Source organism: Olea europaea, chromosome 2, assembly GCF_002742605.1.
Source record: "Olea europaea var. sylvestris chromosome 2, O_europaea_v1, whole genome shotgun sequence".
Taxonomy (NCBI): domain Eukaryota; kingdom Viridiplantae; phylum Streptophyta; class Magnoliopsida; order Lamiales; family Oleaceae; genus Olea; species Olea europaea.
The window spans coordinates 24,237,061-24,257,048 of record NC_036238.1 but is presented as its reverse complement, the minus strand read 5'-3'; the positions used below and the strand labels follow the sequence as shown (position 1 = coordinate 24,257,048).

Genomic DNA, 19,988 nt, shown 5'->3' with positions numbered 1-19,988 from the left:
TCTTATTTTAGTATCGTGCGAGTGTATGCATTGTAGTTCAACTTTTGGTGAAGTGACCTAACTCGTCAACATGTTCAGAATGTTGGCAATCCTTGATGTTTGAATTGCTAATTCCATTACAAAAAATCTTCGATTAAGTGCTTGTGTGATGGAATTTTGTTTTTAGCAATTTATCAAATCTCAATTTTTACCATACATTTCATGATATTCACATATTTTATTAATTTTTCAATCATATATTTTATTAACTTTTATCAAAATTTGTTAAATTTTTTTATGAAATAACAAAGTATAAGTGGTTGATCTTGATCTTAATAATGGAGAAATATGGACCATGGTGCATTTTGAAATCCTATTTGATTTAGCACAAAATAACAAGTTGGTAGCCCTGGGACCATGCAATTGCCCAAAACATATTGAGAGCACTTTGAAGGGACTAGAATTTTCACCTTAAAATTCAGCAGTGTGAAGAATTCAACGGACGAGATTTGGAGATAGTGTCTATGTTGAAAAGTCAAGATCAAAACTAGTTGAGCAAAGGAAAACGTCATTTTCTTTTCGAAGCCTTTCGAATTTATCTTTTTCTTTTATCGTGAAATTGAGAAAAAAAAATTAAAATAGAAAAAAAAAAGTCAATATAGGATTGTTGGATATAACATTGACTTAAAATCAAATGTACATGGAGTTGTTTATTGACTAAGATTATTTTGCTAATAAATAATTTGCCGTTTTAACTTTTAAATTAGATTATTGGAATAAAACAAATATATAGTGAGTTAATTTAATTAAGCCCTTATTTGGTGAGTATCAAAATAAATTTTTTAGTAGATTTTGATATAGTTGATGAGATGTATCGTTTAAAAATTGAAGGTTTCATGATATAAGAGGTTAAAATTAATTGTTAACCTTGATTTAAATTAAAATTTTCAATATAGCTTAGAAAAAAGTTACCCTTCAAAGACGGGGCCGCCAATTTGGCACTGTGAAACGTACCTAGACTCGTGCAGATGTCTTGTTCAAGAGAATGAGATCAATAATACGCTAGATCGATAGGTTCATCCACCTTAAGACATGTTTAAAAGTTTCAAAAAAATATAAAAAATAGAACTTGACCGATCGATGATGTAACTCTAGTCGATTGAAGTCTACTATTCTAAATTTCTTTCTAGTTTTACTATATCGAGAACACAAACAGAACAAAAGTGGCTCAAATTTATATTTCTTGGAGTTATAATCTAAAGACACTAAATACATGGATGTCAAACATACATAAGCCATATATTTAACAAATATCGTGAGTGTTAGGTCAATCATCAATGGTTCTTGTTGGGCATTAGGTGTGAAAAAGCGTGTGGTTGGCACACATACATTGCGCACAATTTTTGAGCATCTTGCGTGTGGACCGTTCTTTATTGTCCTCTGAGTGCTTTAATTGAAGCCTGTAATTCTCAATTATCATAAGGTTTTGGGGCCCAAAATGGTAGGAAATTTCTCAATCACCATAATTCCTAATTTGTCATAATATATATAATTATCTTTGAATGAAGTTTATGTAGTGCGGGGTATGGAGAAAACTGGGCCGTTGAAGGTTCCTTAATTCCTGGGGTTGATGAGAAACAACCTGCACCGGACACGTGGTGAATGTTTGAATAAAGTTGACTATATGTTCATTAAAAATTTTGAATTTCAATTTCCTTTTTTTTTCTCCTTGGGTTTATGTTTTAAAATAATGTACAATTCTTTTTCATTGAAATGGCTTTCATTTGACAGATAGGTGAGTAAAAGAGAGACGGTGATAGGCAGATTCATTTGACATTCGAGGTGTCTAGATTTGTATCTTTCTTGATTTGAAGGGTCGAAATTTGAATAGACAATCCTGTCATATGTAGATATAAAATCATCACATTGTTACGTGAACATTCTCCACTCTACATTTATATGATAAAATATTCTACGCCTCTCATGGGGTGATCGAGTTGGTGAGTGCGGAGACCTTTGGTCATGAGTTGGAACCAACACTTTTTCGAACAAACCTGTCGCACAGAATTTGTCTAGTGCGATTTACCTGGTTGGCGTAATTTGCATGCTACTGCGTCAACTCGAAGGTTTACTCAGTGCGTGCTCAAAAAGTAGCAACTACAGATTCCTTCATCATTAAAAAAATAATAATAAAAAAAATAAAAAAAATTCATTCTACATAAAACAATAAAATTTCTTTACCTTTTAACCAAACACCTCTAAATATCTAGTGGCACGTTTATGTTAAATTTCTTCGACGCAATAAAAATCTGTCTCAACAATCCCTTCATTTTATTTTTATTTTTATTTGCAAAATCATCTCAATTATCCACCATCTCAAGCAAAATCATCTCAATTATCTACCATCTCAATTTTTAAAATACTCTATAAATAATAGGAATATTTATAGCATCCGAGGTGCACAACCAATCAAAAGAATTGCATTTTGATCCTCCAACTTCCCAAAAGGAGCATATTAGTTCTCAATATTTCACCTTTATTGCACTGTCTCAACTTCCATTTTCCCTTAATAATTTTGTTAAGTGAGCAAATTTACCAAGAAATAGCCTGAACCCTTGCACCAAAGAACATAGAGGACCACACACACAGCATGAAAACTTGCCAAAAAACGACCTAAATTTGAATCAATTTGAACTCGGATTTGTACAAAAGAAGATGCATGATCTAAAATACCTATTCATGATAAGAAACCTCTATGTATCATTACAGTTGCTTTATGTAATATCAATCCAGAAATCTACAATTCTACATCAGTCATCCTCCGGACCGATAACCTGATCCTTGATTTGTTCAATTTTAGCAACCAATTCTGCCCGATTTTCCTGGAAATAAATATCAATCAATTATTTTCTGCAAGACAAAGAAAGCTAAGTCATCATATGGAGGAACATTCTCGAATCCCAACCTTGAAAATTAGATAGCGCGTACTGAACCAGAGCGTGTATCCAAGACCAACAAGCTCCAACACTTTAGGAAACTAAGATTTATAAAATCAAAACCATCTTTTAGTCAGTGAAATGGCAAGTCGACAGCTTGATGTATATGTATATAAATCCACAGAGAAACGAGTACTCACCACTGGAATAGAATCGATAGCACCAACGACAGCAGATGCCAGCCAAACTGCAACCAGTGCACCACCTCCAAATGCAAGAAGTGAATATGTATCATCAGAGTCGAACTGAAATTGATGAAAAACCATGTCACATTTCAACATACTCAAAGAATTTGAATCTGCTATCTACATGTCAATGAGGAAGATTAGATCATTGCAATGTAGAAAAACAAATCATAAAGCACTCGGAAATTTAAAAGCCAACTCTTGCCATTGATGTTATACTCTCTCTTTCATTCTATTTAAGAACGTCGATTCAGTCCATTTTGACAAGAAATGTCAGCATTATAGGTAAATGCAATACTATGGCCAGCTTTATTTTATGGATCCCAACATCCACTTAAAAGTTCAAATTGAGCACAAAACTATAATTAAGCCAAAAAGTCCCCCGAGGAAAAGGGTTCAAAAGTGAATAAGAAACACTGAAATGGATAACTAAAACTGACCAAAAAAAAAATGAAAATTTGGAACAAATCAAGGCTTTTTTCCCCCTACCAATCAAAAGCTAGCATTCAACCTAGCAGGGTGACGAGTGCTGAACTTACGGGTTACCAACTATTTTAGGCAACTGTCAAATGAGAACAAGGAATCTAAACAGAAAGGATCGTGCATATGAAAGAATGAAGAATACTATAAAAGGGAATTACAAGTATTGGGTAGTTGATGCAACTACATATCTTAAGGGTTGGCGAGGTACATATCTCAAGGGTTGGCGAGGTTCCATCCAAAGAGAACCGGAACCGAATCGAGAACCTAATTAAATTTTCTTATAAACGGAACCAGTGGTTCCATATATAATTATAGAACAAAACAGAGCCAAAAGTGTATTAATGAAAATTACAGTACAATGTTTCTTTCATAAGTTAAGTCACATCCAAAATCAAAACAATAAGCCTCATTCAATGCGAAGAAAAAGTTCCATCTACATGCTAGGCCCCTATTTGAGCACCACTTTTGGTAAAAAAAGGAGTTCTATCATCGTGATTTTTTTTGGAAAATGTGTAGTTAAAAAATATGAAAGTTTTGGTTTTACGTGTCAAATTTATCAAAAGAGTGCATGATTAAAAAGAGTGGCAAATCTAGGAATCGAATCCAACTAGGGCAACCATTGACCGTCAACCGCCGTAATAACGAGATCATTTATTAAACACGATCATGCATATTACTATAGTTTCGATTTATCCTCAAAAATTGTTTCCACTATATATATATATATGATGCGACTTCCCTCGGTTTGGGTGGCATAGCCCGTTGCAGAAGCCCCCCTTTTTTATCCATTTCTTTAGTCTTTAGGGAGCCAAAGCTCGACTTTACTAAACTAATAAAAAAAGGCTCACGCTAGGCGCTTACCCTTTTTGGCTGAGCTGTCTCTTGCTGGGTGGGACCAGCAATATTTACTTGTAAAAAATTGGAATATATTTCCAATAAGCCAATAATCGATTCCAAGTATAATGGACAAGATTTCAACCTTCATTCATTCTTAATAAACAGAAAATATTGGGGAGAGTCCGAACAGAAAATTTTAATATGCAAAACTGCTAAGAATAAGCTAGGTTTTGGATCTAATTCGAAACAGAAAAATGAAGGCCAGATTCCCTTTTAAAACACTTAAGTTCTAACCATTAGTAATATATTTCATTTATGCTCAAAAGTTGGATAAAATTTGGGTCCAAAATTCCAAATTGTCCAACAGGAGGAATTTCTATTTTCTTAAGAAATTAACATTAAAAAATACAAAAATAAAAAAAATCATGCATCAAGAAATTGGAATCGACCACAAAGCATCGCCTTTATTGTGAAATCATAACTCATAAATGATAAATCAAAAAATGAATTAGAAGAACAAAAACCTCGAGGGAAAAAAAAATGGAAAAGAAGAGAGAGGACGATGGAAAGAGAGAGTTAGAGGCTCACGGCACACGAGTCACTACGAAGATGGCAGCTGACAATAGGACAAGGGTGACATGCTAGTGGCGAGTGCATGGTGACATGGCAGTGGGAGCTAAGGAGGAAGCTCTGTCGCCGATTTGGAAATTGCAAATTAGAATAGCCGAATAGATTAGAACTTGGATTAAGAATTTAGCTCAATTGAAGCTGCCTAATTGTATTTGGGCCTAAACTTTTTTTAACAACGGACTTAATAAAAGGCCCAAAAAAAGGAATAGATAAAATAGCCCAATCATATTCCTTCTTGGCTTGTTCCAATTCCCCCGTCGACGATTCAAGCTTCCTCCTAGCTGCCTAGCTTCCCAACGGCGACTGCAAATTTCGATGGAGCCAGCACGAGAGGCAGCATCCCCTCGTCGGGTGCTGGCTCCGCCATTGGTTGAAAACAAGTTTAAGAAAAAATATATTTTTAGAAAATGAGGCCCAAGAAGGGGCTAAATATTGTCAATAAAAATCATTCGCCAAATAAATGGAAAAAAAAACATAATTAATTAAAAAATTTGGGTTAGAACCGATATTTGATTCTGGTACTAGAATCAGAACGGAACCAAAACCAATTAATTGTTAGTTCCAAGAACCAAAACCGTTTAAAATTTAAGCATAACTGAACAGGCCAATTCTGCTTTGGTTGGTGGTTCTGGTTCTTTTGCTCACCTTAAGTCAATGCGTTATGTAATAGACAGTATATTCAAAGGACAACATCAACCCCCATTTGAACCCATTAAATTAAATTTCATTTTTCTCTCTCCTATTTTTTAACCACGCATTTTTTCATAAAATAATATTACACGTAAATAAAAAACTTTTCCTTTTTTTTCAACCATCCATTCTCCAGAATAATGCTATTCCACCCATTATAATTTGAAATAATGGGGGGCCAAAAGGGGGCTCAATATATACCTCGAGATGATATTAAAAATATAACGATGTCAGAGATAGCAAAAGGTATTATAAGGTTGCTCAGGTAACCGCTCAGAATTGACAATGACAGTCAATGTTTCACCAAGCCACTATAAGCTTTCAAGATGTTGACGCATTCATCATGGCAACCAAATTCATATCATCAACTTGCTTATTTCGGAACAGACACTTTTCACGATTAGTTGAGCTTATAAGGTTTTATAGCTTAAAGCACCTAATAAGTCCAACCAAAAATCCTAACAGCAAAGATATAACAAAGACACAAAATAGCAAAGATTAAATTGTAAAACCAGAAAAATAAAAAATAGAAAAAGAGATAAGTGGAAAAAGTTGTATAAAATACGAAAATAATAGAGGCAATAAGACGAGCATTCACAAAACTATGGAAGAAAGCAAGCAAGGGTCAATATGAAGCCGGAAATTATACAAAAATAATATAAATAAAGAATATGTGCATCTCTACTTGAACAGATCAACAGACCAACCACACAATTCCAAACGCCAAAATGAGACCATTTTGACTTGTAGACTGAACATGCAAATATTGGGCTAATATTATATATAACTTCGAATCCAATGACTTCAAAAAGAGAATGCCAGGAAACCAAGAAACTTAAATGTTTTGATCATATTCTCTGTTTTAGTTTTAATCAAACAGCGAGTGCTGAAAACCATGAAAATTAAAACAAAAATATTAGCCTATTTTCAATTCTTGCACTTCTTTGATATGAAATATTAAAACCTTCATGTTAAACCGTATATTCCAAACAACAGAAATCAACATTGTACCCGAATAATCAAGCAAGCTCTTATACGAATGAAGGCAACACTCAAGAAGAAATTACTGAAGAAAGATGAGTCAACGAACTGGTTAACCTAATCTACCCCGCCATTTCAAGTAAGCATTGTCATGGTGTCAAATATATGCTTAAGGCAGATGCAATTTGGAAGATCTATTTAATAAATTATGAAAGAAGACTTCATTGCTTAAGAAAGTATAAGTCAGATTACTCAGTTTAAACACTTACGGGTAATGCACGACTAATAAAAGGAAAGATGAAGAATCCTTACATCGAGTTTCTCCAAGAACTCGAACACCTTCATTGGGTTATCCAACAAAGAATCTTCTTGTGGCTTTTCATTGCTCTGAGTTGCTAGACTGTACTCTTCATTATTTTCAACCGGTCGAACTTCTTCAACAGTTATCGCACAATCGGTCTCATCTTTAACATAAGAGGGTGCTTCAACTGAAGTTTCCTCTGATGTCGGAGATGAACTTTTATAGCATCGCAATCCTGAAAACAAAAACCAAAAAGAATTCTTTAAAAATTCTCATCTTTCATCTCTCTTCCTTCTGAAGATTAGAGACCTCACAAAGCCCTAAAGTTAGATACGCAATACTTCTATAGATAAAGAATAAGGAATTCCACGAATATTGCAAAATCAGAAAATTCAAAAACTGCAAAATTTATAAGAAAAAATCTATTTCACATTTAACCTCGATTTATCATTTCTTTTAACATTACAAGCCTCGTCGATAAACATCAAACTCAGAAAGTCCATAAAAAATATCTGAAATCTATACGAAAAAAATGAACTAAAAATCCATAAATTAGGAACCCAGAAGGCCCATTGACATCTTTTCATAAGGACAATAATTTAATTAACATAACATAAATAAGGAATCAAAAAATTACCCAAGTTCAAGCGATTTTGCTTGAGAAGTGTACAGTAACGGGACTGAGTGTGGACTGGATTGATTGACTTATGGTGTGGTATAGGAAGGTTCGAGATGGCTCGAATTGCGCACAGCTCCATTTCTTGGTGTTCACTGGTTTACTGTGTTTCGGGTAAGGGTTCTAGAATGAAAATTAGGGTTTGGACCTTTTGTAGTGTTGAATATCGACCCTGTTTGGTACCCTTTTTTTTTTTAAAATGCATTTTTCTCTCTCTTCTTTTCAACCACGTATTCTTTATTAAAATAATATTACACGTAAATCAAAAACTTTTCCTTATTTTTCAACCACACATTTCCCATCAATTTACTATTCAAAAATACATTTTTACATAAAAATATCTACCAAACACCCTACTAATATAATTTGTCTGGGGTAATGAACTTTGTAATTTATTGCATTTTACCCCCTATAAATTTGTTTTGTACTTATTTCATCCTTAAAATTTAGCAATGTATGTATATTGAATAACAACATTTTGTTGTTGGTTTTTTTTTTTTTTTAAATTTCATTGTAAAGACCACATTCTCACGTCTAACAATGAAATTAGTCATTAGAAAATTATGTTGACTGATGCATCAAATATTCGTTGTTAAATGATGTTAAAGATCTCTTCTCGTTAAAACAATTTTTTTTACGATCAAGTTATAATCTTGTTGTCATGAATTATTAATTGTTAGTTTCATTAAAAATTCTTTCAACTATTGAATTTTAAAAATGCTTTAAAGACACACTTAGAGCCTGTTTGGGAGCAATTGTTCACCTAAAAAATTGATTTTTTGACCATTATTTCACTATTTTAGCAGTATTTTTTGACTTCTTCACTCACAGGTGGTCCCCACTTTTTTCTTGACGGTCAAAAATTTAATTCTCAAAATCAATATTGAACAAGCCTTAAAGAATATTTGTAGCTTCTGCCATGCTCTCATAGTCCTTGTGCCCCCTCAATTGATTAATTGAAGTTAACAAAGACAATAACTTTATGGACATGGGATGTATGTTATAATTATTAGTAAGGAACCAAAGCTTAACAAATTAGAACGTGGGATTGAATGGAAAACCAAGATAATTTATGGTTGGCTAAGGTGGGTCACAAGGTCTAAAAACATTATCAACAAACTCTCTATTTAAAAAAGTATAATAATATTATTTAATACTACTGATATTAAAAGTGTACTAATGTGATATTAAATAAGAAGTATAATTAAATGGATCACTAAATTTTATCTTTCATTTAACCTATCACTTAGGGTGCATTTAGTTGGAAGCATGAAATTTACATGGAAAGAATATAAATTCTAGGTGATTGAATTACCTAAAACTTATTTGATTGAAAATTTTTAATTAAACTTGCTTGATTGACTAATTCTCAACCTAAAAAATATTATACTTGTCCATTTTTTATTTGTGGGTAGATGAGAGTGAGTGGATAGATGAAAGAGAGAGTATATTCCCTAGAAAATAAAATCCTACTCTACATAAAAAAAAAAAAATTTTCCTTAATGAAGAAAATATGGTGACGTGATCAAAAGTAGGAAAATGTTTTACATGGAAAAAGCTGTCAATCAAACATCACTTAAGTAGGAATTTGAGTGAAAAAACACATTTTTCATTAAAAATATCATCAATCAAACGTAAGATACCATTACTCAAAAGAGTATTCTATGCTTTCTATTTTGACACTTTAATTTGCTTTTTCAGGAAACATTAAAGACTTGTTCGGTAGTGATTTTAAGAATTGATTTTTTCATCGTTAGACAGAAAAGCGAGTCCTACCTGTGAGAAAAGAAGTAAAAAATAATGGCTAAAATAGTGAAATAACAGCCAAAATTTTGATTTTGGGGGGGGGGGGAATAAGGGAAAAATTTGGATTTACGTGTAATATTATTTTATTGAATAATGTGTGATTAAAATGATGTCAAAACACTGTTTAAAAATGTATTTTTTTAAAGAATGAGGCTTAATCTATTTGTATATGTTAATTGCCAATCAAATAAGGTATGATTTGAATAATTTAAAAAGTAGAGTATTGAAATATGTAATGAAGAGTGAGTCGAGCTCTCCAACTCTCCCTCTATTTTAATTTTAAAATGTTAAAATAGAAAATTCCTTGAAGCCTTTTAATAAGCATTAACTCTGTAAAATAGGAAGTGTCATATAATTAAAAAGCTTCATAAAGATTCTCCAGTATAAACTTTCAAGTTCATGGTAGCTTCAATGAAACACACTCAAAGAAATTTTATACTAAACGTTTGGTACGCTAAATTGAATATTATTAGATCATATAGACTTATCAATTTTATCACACATCTTTATTATTGTGTATTGTCATACTTGGCCAACCTACCTAGACCAATGGCCCACTCAGGGCGAACCACGTGGCCCCCCAGTCGAGATGGTGTAGGGCGCCGAGGTGGACTATAGCCAAAGCCCTTCAAGCCGAAGTCCACTAGCCGAGGCTCCCTTTTACCGAGGCCTGTAAATGTACCCGAGGTCCACATACCGAGGCCTATGACCCGAAGCCATGATACTGAAACTGGTTGAAGATAGCTGAAGCCCTCAAGTGGAAGTATTGTATGAAATGGCCGAAACCCCGAAACCGATGCAGGAGCCTTCGAACCACAAGGGAGCATCCTCCATGGTCACTTCTCCCAATATATCGCCTACACAAAGATCTTATTCGAATGATTGATGGAACGTTTGTCATAAGCATAAAGGTCAAGTCTTATCACTAGTATGGAGGCTCTGCACAAGCAATAAATGTGCAGCAAGCTAGCAAGTCAAGCCCCATACCTAGGATAAGATGTTTGAATCAAAGAGATGAGGCCATGTGCCACCTCGTCCAAGGGCTCCCATTTCAAATGTATCACTATAAATACTTCCCTTGTGTAACATCAAAAGGCTAATGCAAGAATCAATACAAAGAACTACACTTCACTCAACTCTCTCATTTACTTGCAATATACAAATCAAGTTTATACACATTTACATATACATCGACGAACACCGGTTGGTAATTATTGTACAATCAGATCAAGAATAACCCGTCGGATTCTGAACGTTATCGTCCCGCGTCGTTGGGCTACTCCCACGCCCTATCAACCGCTCGTTTTAGACTGTCCACGTATCTTAGCGTGTTGGACATTCGCCCACGTGTGTGCGGGTGGGACTGGCATTTGTTGACAACGTTTTTTGGGGTCAACAGATTGACGCCGTCTGTGGGAAACCATACCATAACCACGAGCAACCTTGTGGCAAAAGTTTACTGAAAGGACATTTGGGCAACCCTCCTTGAAAAATGATTTGTTCTTGGAAAAGAACAGGAGGAAGCCCCATTACTTAGCGAAATCTGAAATCTGACAAAATAAAATGAGCTTCAATGAAGATACTCCCCCCAGGAGGGTAAAAGAAAACACTAACGTGCCTCCTCAGCCCGCTGCCCCAGCAGCTCGGCAGAGACTCCACCACCACCAAAGAAGAGGTGGGATGCGTGCGACGGCACGATTATCAAGAGAGATGGCCGCCATGACAGCCAACATGAGGGATATTGCTAGCCAAAATTTGGCTATGAAGGAGCTTATGGCCCAAATGCAAGGTCAGGGAGGCTTCCCCATTCCCCCATACGCCCCCCAAGGGCCCTACCAGCAAGAGGATGAAGTCCAAAGTCATAGAGCTGCTATGCCAGACTATGGCCGAGGTGGAAGCCCATTTGAAAGGGAAGTGGAAGTTGATGTTTCCTCCAACTACGCTTCTGGCTGACCCACCAAGGTCCAAATGAGCCATTATAATTTCCCACCTCCTTATGAGCAAGATCCAAGACATAAGAGGGCAGGAAGTGTTTTTGACAGAATCAGCCCCGTCGAACCCAGGCTAAGGCAACAGCAGGCTCAACAACCTTGGACAAGGCCACCTCTTCCACCTACAATGCCCCAGCAGGCGAAAAGAAGGCAAGAAAATGCCCCCCATGTTGCTCCGCCTAGAAATAGGCGGCAGAGGAGGGAGAAAGAGGCTTGGGATCTCTCCGGGACCTCTCACCAACAACCGAGGCATGAGGCTGATGAGTACGACTCTGATGAACGGCAGAGGTCCTGCGACTTAGACGATGACGATGAGAACCTACCATTCTCAAGGGAACTAAGGAATGCCCAGGTCCCGAGCCAATATGTTATGCCAAAAATACCAAAGTATGACGGAAGAGGCGACCCGGAAAAGCATCTGAATGCTTATAAAACTTACATGAGCCTCAGGGGCGCCACCCTAGCCGTGAAGTGTAGAGCCTTCCATTTAACGCTTAGTGGAGCGGCTGAGATTTGGTATAGCAAATTGCCACCTGGGAGCATTAGAAGTTGGGCCGAGTTCAAGACAACATTCTTGAAGAGGTTCGCAGTGAGCAAAGAAGGAGAAACCCCCATCCAACATCTCCAAGACATGAGGCAAGCACATGGGGAGTCCCTAAAGAGCTTCTTATCACGCTTCACCGATGAGATGATGTACTGCGTACAAGTCAGCGACCGAGAGGCACTATCCGCACTAAGGAGAGGTCCATATTCTGGAGAGATGTGCAGAATCAAGACCCCACCACCTATGACGCCCTACTCGAAATGATGAGAAGGGAGATCATCAATGAAGAATTGATTGAACATAGGAACAGGGCAAATAGAGGCCTCCCGCCTCCTCAAAGACAGTGCGGTAGAGGCCCGACCTCCCACCTGATGGGCTACCAGATAAACCAGATCGGAAATGAGAACTCTGGTCAAACACTTGCCACCACCACTTTGAATGCGGTTCCCACCTTGGCATATGAAGATGTCAATCCAATTACTGACCCCCATCAGATGGAGGCTCAGGAGATGCCTCGTAGGGGGAGAGGCCGAGGTCGAGGCTCTGGACCTAGAAATAGGTCAAATCCGAACCCCCCTGATACTGTGTACACCACAGGTCCTACGGGCATAACACAGCGGATTGTAGAGACTATGCACAACGTTCCCAGCAAGAACCTATTAGAGATAGATATGATTCGCCCAGGCACGACAACCAACATGGGCGTGAGGAGGCCGCTCCCCGTCAAAGGGATGTATCCCCACGACGAAGGGAGCATGATGCGGAGAGGCCCAGGGAAGGGCGTAAGCACAAAAGAAATCGGCAAGCTGGAGATGAAGCCCCTATCTACGAGGTGGACACCATATTTGGAAGTCCGTATGTTGGCGGTGAAACACGAAACGCCAAAAGGAACTATGCCCGGGAGGATAAACACCCCCTTTGACAAGCTACATTGTGGGTAGCAGCTCCCGAAGAAACCAGGATCCACCTATTGTATTTACCCAGGAAGACGCAGAGGGAGTTCATTACCCCCATTGTGATGCAATTATGGTGAGGGCTGTCATAGCCAGGAATGGGCTCAAACGAATGTTAGTTGACAACGGCAGCTCCGTCAACATTCTATTCGGATCCGTCTTTGATAAAATGATATTGGATCATCAGCTGACGCCCACCACCACTCCATTATACGAATTTACCGGAGATAACATCACTCCGAGGGGAAAGATAACACTAGCAGTGGAGATGGGGGAATCCCCACGAATAATGATGAACTTCATGGAGTTCCTCATTGTCGATAGCCATTCGGCCTACCATGGGGTGTTGGGCAGACCAGCCCTAAAGGAACTAGGAGCAGTCACCTCCATCCACCACCTATGCATGAAATTTCCAACAGAAAATGGGGTGGCAACGGTGAGGGACGACCAAAGAGGCTCGAGAGAATGCTATCTAAGCTCCATCAAGAAGGTAGAGCCCCGGGACATCCATGTAATCATAGCTGACGTGGTCATGGCTGACGTCCTAGGTGATGCTCCCGCCGAACAAGAAAACGTTGATATGATCGACGCACCACCTAATTTGGAGGCGCTGGTCATCGATAAAATTGACCCCCGCATCATGGAACACGAGCCTCAGGCATCCCCAGTAGAGGAACTTGAGAGCTTCTCGGTAGACCACCAAGACCCATCAAAGGTGCTGAAAGTAGGCAAATGCCTATCCAACATTCTGAAGGAAAAGATTAAGGATTTCCTGAGCAAGAATCTTGATGTATTTGCCTGGAAGCATGAGGACATGGTAGGCATAGACCCCAAGGTCAGCTGCCACCACTTGAAAACTGGTCCTAAATTTGCCCGCATAGACAAAAAAGGAGAGCCCTCAATCCTGAGAGGTATGAGGCCCTAAAGGAAGAAGTTCAGAAGCTCATCCAAAATGGCTTCATCCGAGAGGTAACCTACCCTATATGGGTCTCCAACCCGATTTTGGTAAAGAAAAACAATGGCAAGTGGAAGGTGTGCATTGACTTCACCAACCTCAATAGAGCTTGCCCGAAAGACAGCTTTCCACTCCCAAGGATTGACCAACTAGTGGACTCCACAGCTGGGCACGAGTTGTTGAGCTTCATAGACACGTACTCCTGCTACAACCAAATCCCCATGCACCCGACCAATGAAGAGCACACCTCTTTCATTACGGACCGAGGCCTCTATTGTTATAGAATGATGCCCTTCGGGTTGAAAAATGTCGGAGCAACCTACCAAAGACTCGTAAACAAGATGTTTGTGGACCTCATTGGCAAAACAATGGAGGTCTACGTAGACGACATGCTAGTAAAAAGTTTGGAGGTCGACGACCACATAAAGCACCTCAACAGTACTTTTCAAATCCTAAGAAGATACAGGATGAGGCTCAACCCCCTTAAGTGCGCCTTTGGGGTAGCCTCCAGCAAGTTCTTGGGGTACATGGTCAACCAACGAGAAATTGAGGCCAATCCCGAGAAAATTGAAGCTCTATGCAAGATGAGGTCCCCCCAAAAGCCGAAGGAGTGCAAAGTCTTACCGGGCGAGTGGTCGCACTTAGCCGTTTCGTGTCCAAAACAACGGACAAATGCCTCCCCTTTTTCAAAGTACTAAAGGCTAGGAAGAAATTCCAGTGGACCGAGAAATGTGAAGAGGCCTTCCAATGCTTGAAAAGGCACTTGGGGCAAGCCCCCTCCTCTCCAAACCTAAGCCCGGTGATATCCTACAACTATATTTGGCCGTCTCCAATGAGGCCATCAGCTCGGTTCTGATACGGGAAGAAGGGTCTACCCAACTCCCCGTATACTACACAAGTAAAGCGCTCCTATCGCCGGAAATCCGTTACCCCGATGTGGAGAAGCTCGCTTTGGCTTTGATCATGGCCTCTAGGAAATTGAGACCCTACTTCCAAGCTCACACCATCCATGTACTGACAAATTTTCCCCCGAGGCAGGTACTCCAAAAGCCTGACGTCTCAGGAAGGTTATTGAAATGGGCGGTGGAACTCAGTGAATTTGACCTTGTCTTCAAGGCTAGGGCAACCATAAAAGGGCAAGCCTTAGCTGACTTTGTGGCTGAATTCGCGAACCTACCCGAGGTGGATGAAATCATGGAACCTGCTGAACCCCCCACGTGGAGTCTTTTCGTTGATGGGTCAGCTGGGGATGTTGGCTTTGGCGCTGGGGTTGTCCTCATCAGCCCCGAAGGTCACAAACTCACCTCGACGGTGAGGTTCGGATTCAAAGCTACCAATAACGTAGTAGAATATGAGGCACTTCTGGCGGGCCTCAGGCTGGCCACCGAAATACAAGTAAAGAGGCTACTTATCAGTAGTGACTCCCAGCTGGTTGTTAGTCAGGTCAATGGTAACTTCTCAGCCAAAGACAAAACGATGGCCTCCTACTTGAAAATGGTGATGAACCTCATCCCGTCCTTCGAAAAGTTTGAGTTGATCCAGATTCCCCGCATCGAAAATGCGCATGCGGATGCACTATCAAAGCTGGCTAGTAGCAAGGACTCAGAGCTACTCACAATAGTACATATTGAGCACCTCCTCCTACCTTCGATCGAGGCCCCAACTGCAATGTGGGTCGCTGGGACTCCCACCTAGATGCAACCGATCGTAGCATACCTCAAAGACCAGACACTGTCAACTAATAAGAATGAGGCTTATAGGCTAAGAAGGAGGTCAGCTCACTTCCTCTTCATTGATGATGTTCTCTACAAGAGGAGCTTCTCCTCCCCACTCCTACGGTGTGTCGGAGGAAAAGAGGCTACATACATATTGAGGGAAGTCCACAAGGGTGTATGCGGCAACCACTTCGGAGGTCTATCTCTGGCACAAAAAATATTGAGGCAGGGGTACTACTGGCCCACACTAAAGCGGGACGTCCTCAATTTTGTGCGAAAATGTGATAAATGCCAGCGCTTTTCCCCGGTGCAGAGACAACCATCGCAGGAGCTGACCACCGTCTCTAGCCCCTGGCCTTCCTCAAAATGGGGCGTGGACCTCATAGGTCCCCTACCTAAAGGTAGAGGAGGGGCTAGTTTTGCAATTGTGGCTATTGATTACTTCACGAAGTGGGTCGAAGCCGAACCACTGGCAAAAATCACAGAAGCCAACACCTCCAAGTTCTTATGGAAAAAATATTATTTGCCGGTTCGGAATTCCGCACTCAATTGTCTCAGACAATGGCAGACAGATTGACAACAAGAAGGTTAGAGAATTATGCGAAGAGATCGACATAAAGAAGCAATTCTCCACACCTCACCACCTACAAGCAAATGGTCAAGTTGAGGCCGTGAACAAGATGATCAAGCATGTCTTGAAAAGGAAGCTTGATGTATCAAAAGGGGCCTAGGTTGATGAGCTTCCCCAAGTCCTTTGCGCGATCCGAACCACCACCCGGACCCCAACAGGAGAAACTCCCTTCCTCATGGCATTTGGAACTAAGGCTATGAGCCCCGTGGAGGTCGGACTTCCATTTCCAAGACGTCTGCACTTCAGCGAGATAACTAACGACGAGCTTCGAAGGCTCGACCTCGACTTCATCGAAGAAAGAGAGATGACTTCAAATTGAAGCTCGGCACATATCAGAGAAAGATGACAAGGTACTTCAACTCGAAAGTCAAGAAGAGGTCATTCCGGATCAACGACTTTGTACTTAGGAGGGTCTTTCTTTCCTCAAAAGAACTTGTTTTCGGTTTCCTTAGCCCAAACTGGGAAGGTCCATATACAGAGAAGAAGTCCGACCTGGGACTTACTGGAATGAAGACATGAACGGCAAGGCACAACCCCGTCCATGGAACATTGAACACCTCAGAATCTACTACCAATAAATGTACTATCTTGCTAGACGACCTTTCCCAGCTTTTGTAACATTTCTATGGTTCAATAAAATTCAATGATTAAATTAACATGTTGTACTACCTCGACACCTCGGAGGAGAGGTTCGCATCCTACCTCTAGGCCACCTCGCCTGAACTCCGAGGCGCTAGCACATGCCTCCCTTTGGCCAGAAGAAATAAAATGCTAAGGGGAGAAGCCTCAACATGGCTGCACCATCCACCATGTCTAGGATGCGTCGTCACCTTGGAGGAGAGGTTCGCGTCCCACCTCTGGGCCACCTCGCCTGAACTCCGAGGCGCTAGCACATGCCTCCCTTTGGCCAGAAGAAACAAAACGCCAAAGAGAGAAGCCTCAACATGGTCACATCGTCCACCATGTCTGGGATGCATCGTCACCTCGGAGGAGAGGCTCGCGACCCATCTCTGGGCCACCTTGCTTGAATTTCGAGGCACAAGCACATGCCTTCCGTTGGCCAGACAAAACGCCAAGGGAAAAAACCACCTCACGTGCAACTTTCATTCGCTCGATTACGAGGCTCATTATGTTCAACTATTCATTTGCTTAAATCTGAGGCTCATACAATTATTATGCTTAAGTAACGTTCATTTGCTTAAGTCCGAGGTTCATACAGTTGTTCAATCTAGTTGTTTAAAGTAATTGAAGTTAAGGTACCAAGTTAGAGTTATTTAGTTGGTGCTTCTGTCAACCTTTAAGTTCATTTGCTTAAACGAAGCGCGTACACTGATAAAAAGAAACAACAATGAATGAAATAGGCATTATATTGATCTTCAAAAAGGATTACAAAAGTGGGCCTCAGGCCATTACATTCGAAAAAGACTGAAAAGAAAACTAATCTAAGCTTGGGTAGATGGGGGAGGTGCTTCTGTACTAAGGGTTTCGGCAGCTTGAGCATCAGCATTTGGTTTCCCTACCTCAGCCGCTTCATTACCCTGCACGTCCTCAGCAGGGGTCTGAGGTACCTCATCCACGAATTCAGACCTAAGTTGAGTTAGATCCAAATTGGGATACAGTTCCTCTGCCCGCTCCATCACCTCAGCATAGGCAAAGTTTCTCCAGTATGCACTGAAGTTCTTATATTCGTCTGTGTTGTGGAAGTTGGCAACATACTCTTGCACTGTCTCTTCCCTCGCCCGTTGGGCCTCCTCTCTGGCATGGGATGCATCATCCACATACCACTTGACTTGGGTTTCCAAGAAATGGTAAGCTTCTTGGGCACCCGTCAAAGAGCGATTGGCCTTTTCCAGGGCCTCAATGGTCACCTTCTGATGCTCATTAGAGACCTCCACCTTCTTTGTAAGGGAGGCCACCTCTCACTGTGACTCGTGGACCTCCTTCTTCAAGGCCTCAATCTGGGCCAAGGCAGACTCCAGCTTGGCCATTTCTTCAAGTTTTTGGGCCCTGGCTTCTTCCACCTCGGCCCTAACTGCCTTCAACTCCTCTGCAAGGGAGGCCATCTTCTCCTCCGAAGACCTGGTCCTTGTCTGAAAATCACTCAGGGCCTTCCTGCATTCAAGAGCGAGGCCAAAAGTTCTGACGCTTTGGCTCACCAACGCCCTGGTCAGGTCAGTAGCATCGCAAGAGAAGGCATGTAGCTGCCACTTGTCCGTCCAGAATCGGTAAAAGTTCTCCGTGGTGCTTCGGACCTCCTAGGGAAGAGCCTCCACCAAGGCTAGGGCCAAGGTTTCTTCCCTTCCAGCTAAGAAGCTTGGAGACTTCCCCTTTTCCCGAATAGGCTTTTGTTTAGCTGCCTCCTCCTCGGCAGCCTCAGCAGCCCTCCTGGCAGCCTCCTCCCTGGCCTCCTCAGCCTCAGCCTCTATGATCATTTCTAACTTGATGGCTTTGGAGGCAGATGCGAACAGTTTGGGCTCGCCTGTCGATTTGGCCTTGTGGGACACTGACGTCCCAAATTTCCCGGACGAGCTAGTAACGTGCACCAGCTTCCTCCTCTTCGCCTCCTCTGGGACTTTTTCTTTCCCCCGAGGCTCTTTTGGCCTCTCCTACCTCTGGGAAGCTCCCTTCTTAGCCCCACTAGACCCCGGCTTCAAGGCCCTAGCCTTGGCGGTGGTGGTGGCTTTTATAATTGTAACCATGTCTGGAGCTAGGTACTCCCTCCTCTTGAATTTATCTGCATAAGAGCGTCAGGTCAACACATTAATGTCCAATCAAAAACACAAGGAAATTTACAACTATGGGAGCCTCGTACCTCTGGAAGCCATTAGTCCAAAATCCAGAAAGTAGCAACTCCGGTCGATCAGATGGTCAAAGTGGCGGAGCTTCAGGGGCCTCTTGTAGATGTTCTCTATCACCTCGAACTCTTCCCTATTGAGCTCGAACCTCGTACTACAATCTGCAATGGAACCCCCAACAGTTAGATATTTTCAAAGTGTTCAATTTAGAATTACAAGCAGGAGCTGGGAGACTCACGAGTTTCGTAGTACTGGGTCGGCACTGTGCAAGAAAGGGCCTTGTCCCCCTCCACTGCCTGCCATTTCCCCCGCACCCAGAACCAAGACTCCTTCAACCCCTTAATGGAGGAAGGTAGCCCCACCACAAAGGGTACGTGAGCCCCCCAAGGTGTAAGATAATACCACTCCCTGGACTCCTTCCCAATGATCCGAGGCTGAAAAGGAGTCATAAATACATGGAGAGACATGTCCTCCTCAAGTGACACCTCCTTCCACAGGAAGTATGAGCCGACCAACTGGCTCCACCCATTTGGTAGAACTTGGATCGGCGACAACATAAAATTCCTTAACACCACCCTAAAGAAGGGATGCAGAGGAAGACGCATACCTGCCTTAAACAGGTATTCACTGACCGCCACGCATCCGGACCTTAGATAGCAGGCCCGTTCATTTGGCTCGGGGCCTAGCATCTCTATGGTGTGGGGGACACTGTATCTCTCCCTAATCTCCCCTAACCTCTTCCACGTCCGATGAGTGATTTACACTCATTGTATTATGCTATTAATTTCATGATTTTGCTATCTTGGAGAGTATTTTAGAGGTGCTAACATGTGGTTTTCA

At 40.9% G+C, this 19,988-nt stretch overlaps 2 protein-coding genes across 2 annotated transcripts; both read right to left on the bottom strand.

Moving 5' to 3' along the window:
- Positions 1–2,630: 2,630 nt before the first annotated feature.
- Positions 2,631–7,905, bottom strand: LOC111367519 (protein CURVATURE THYLAKOID 1D, chloroplastic). The gene is made up of 5 exons (XM_022988451.1): positions 7,720–7,905; positions 7,094–7,317; positions 3,116–3,220; positions 2,945–3,016; positions 2,631–2,861 (listed from the first exon to the last, which is right to left on the bottom strand). The coding sequence occupies exons 1-5, from the start codon at positions 7,838–7,840 to the stop codon at positions 2,790–2,792; spliced, it is 594 nt and encodes a 197-aa protein (XP_022844219.1). The 5' UTR covers positions 7,841–7,905; the 3' UTR covers positions 2,631–2,789.
- A 9,890-nt stretch (positions 7,906–17,795) lies between these two features.
- Positions 17,796–18,416, bottom strand: LOC111374191 (protein bangles and beads-like). Its single transcript, XM_022996831.1, has 2 exons — positions 18,291–18,416; positions 17,796–18,248 (listed from the first exon to the last, which is right to left on the bottom strand). The coding sequence occupies exons 1-2, from the start codon at positions 18,414–18,416 to the stop codon at positions 17,796–17,798; spliced, it is 579 nt and encodes a 192-aa protein (XP_022852599.1).
- Between the last annotated feature and the right edge of the window lie 1,572 nt (positions 18,417–19,988).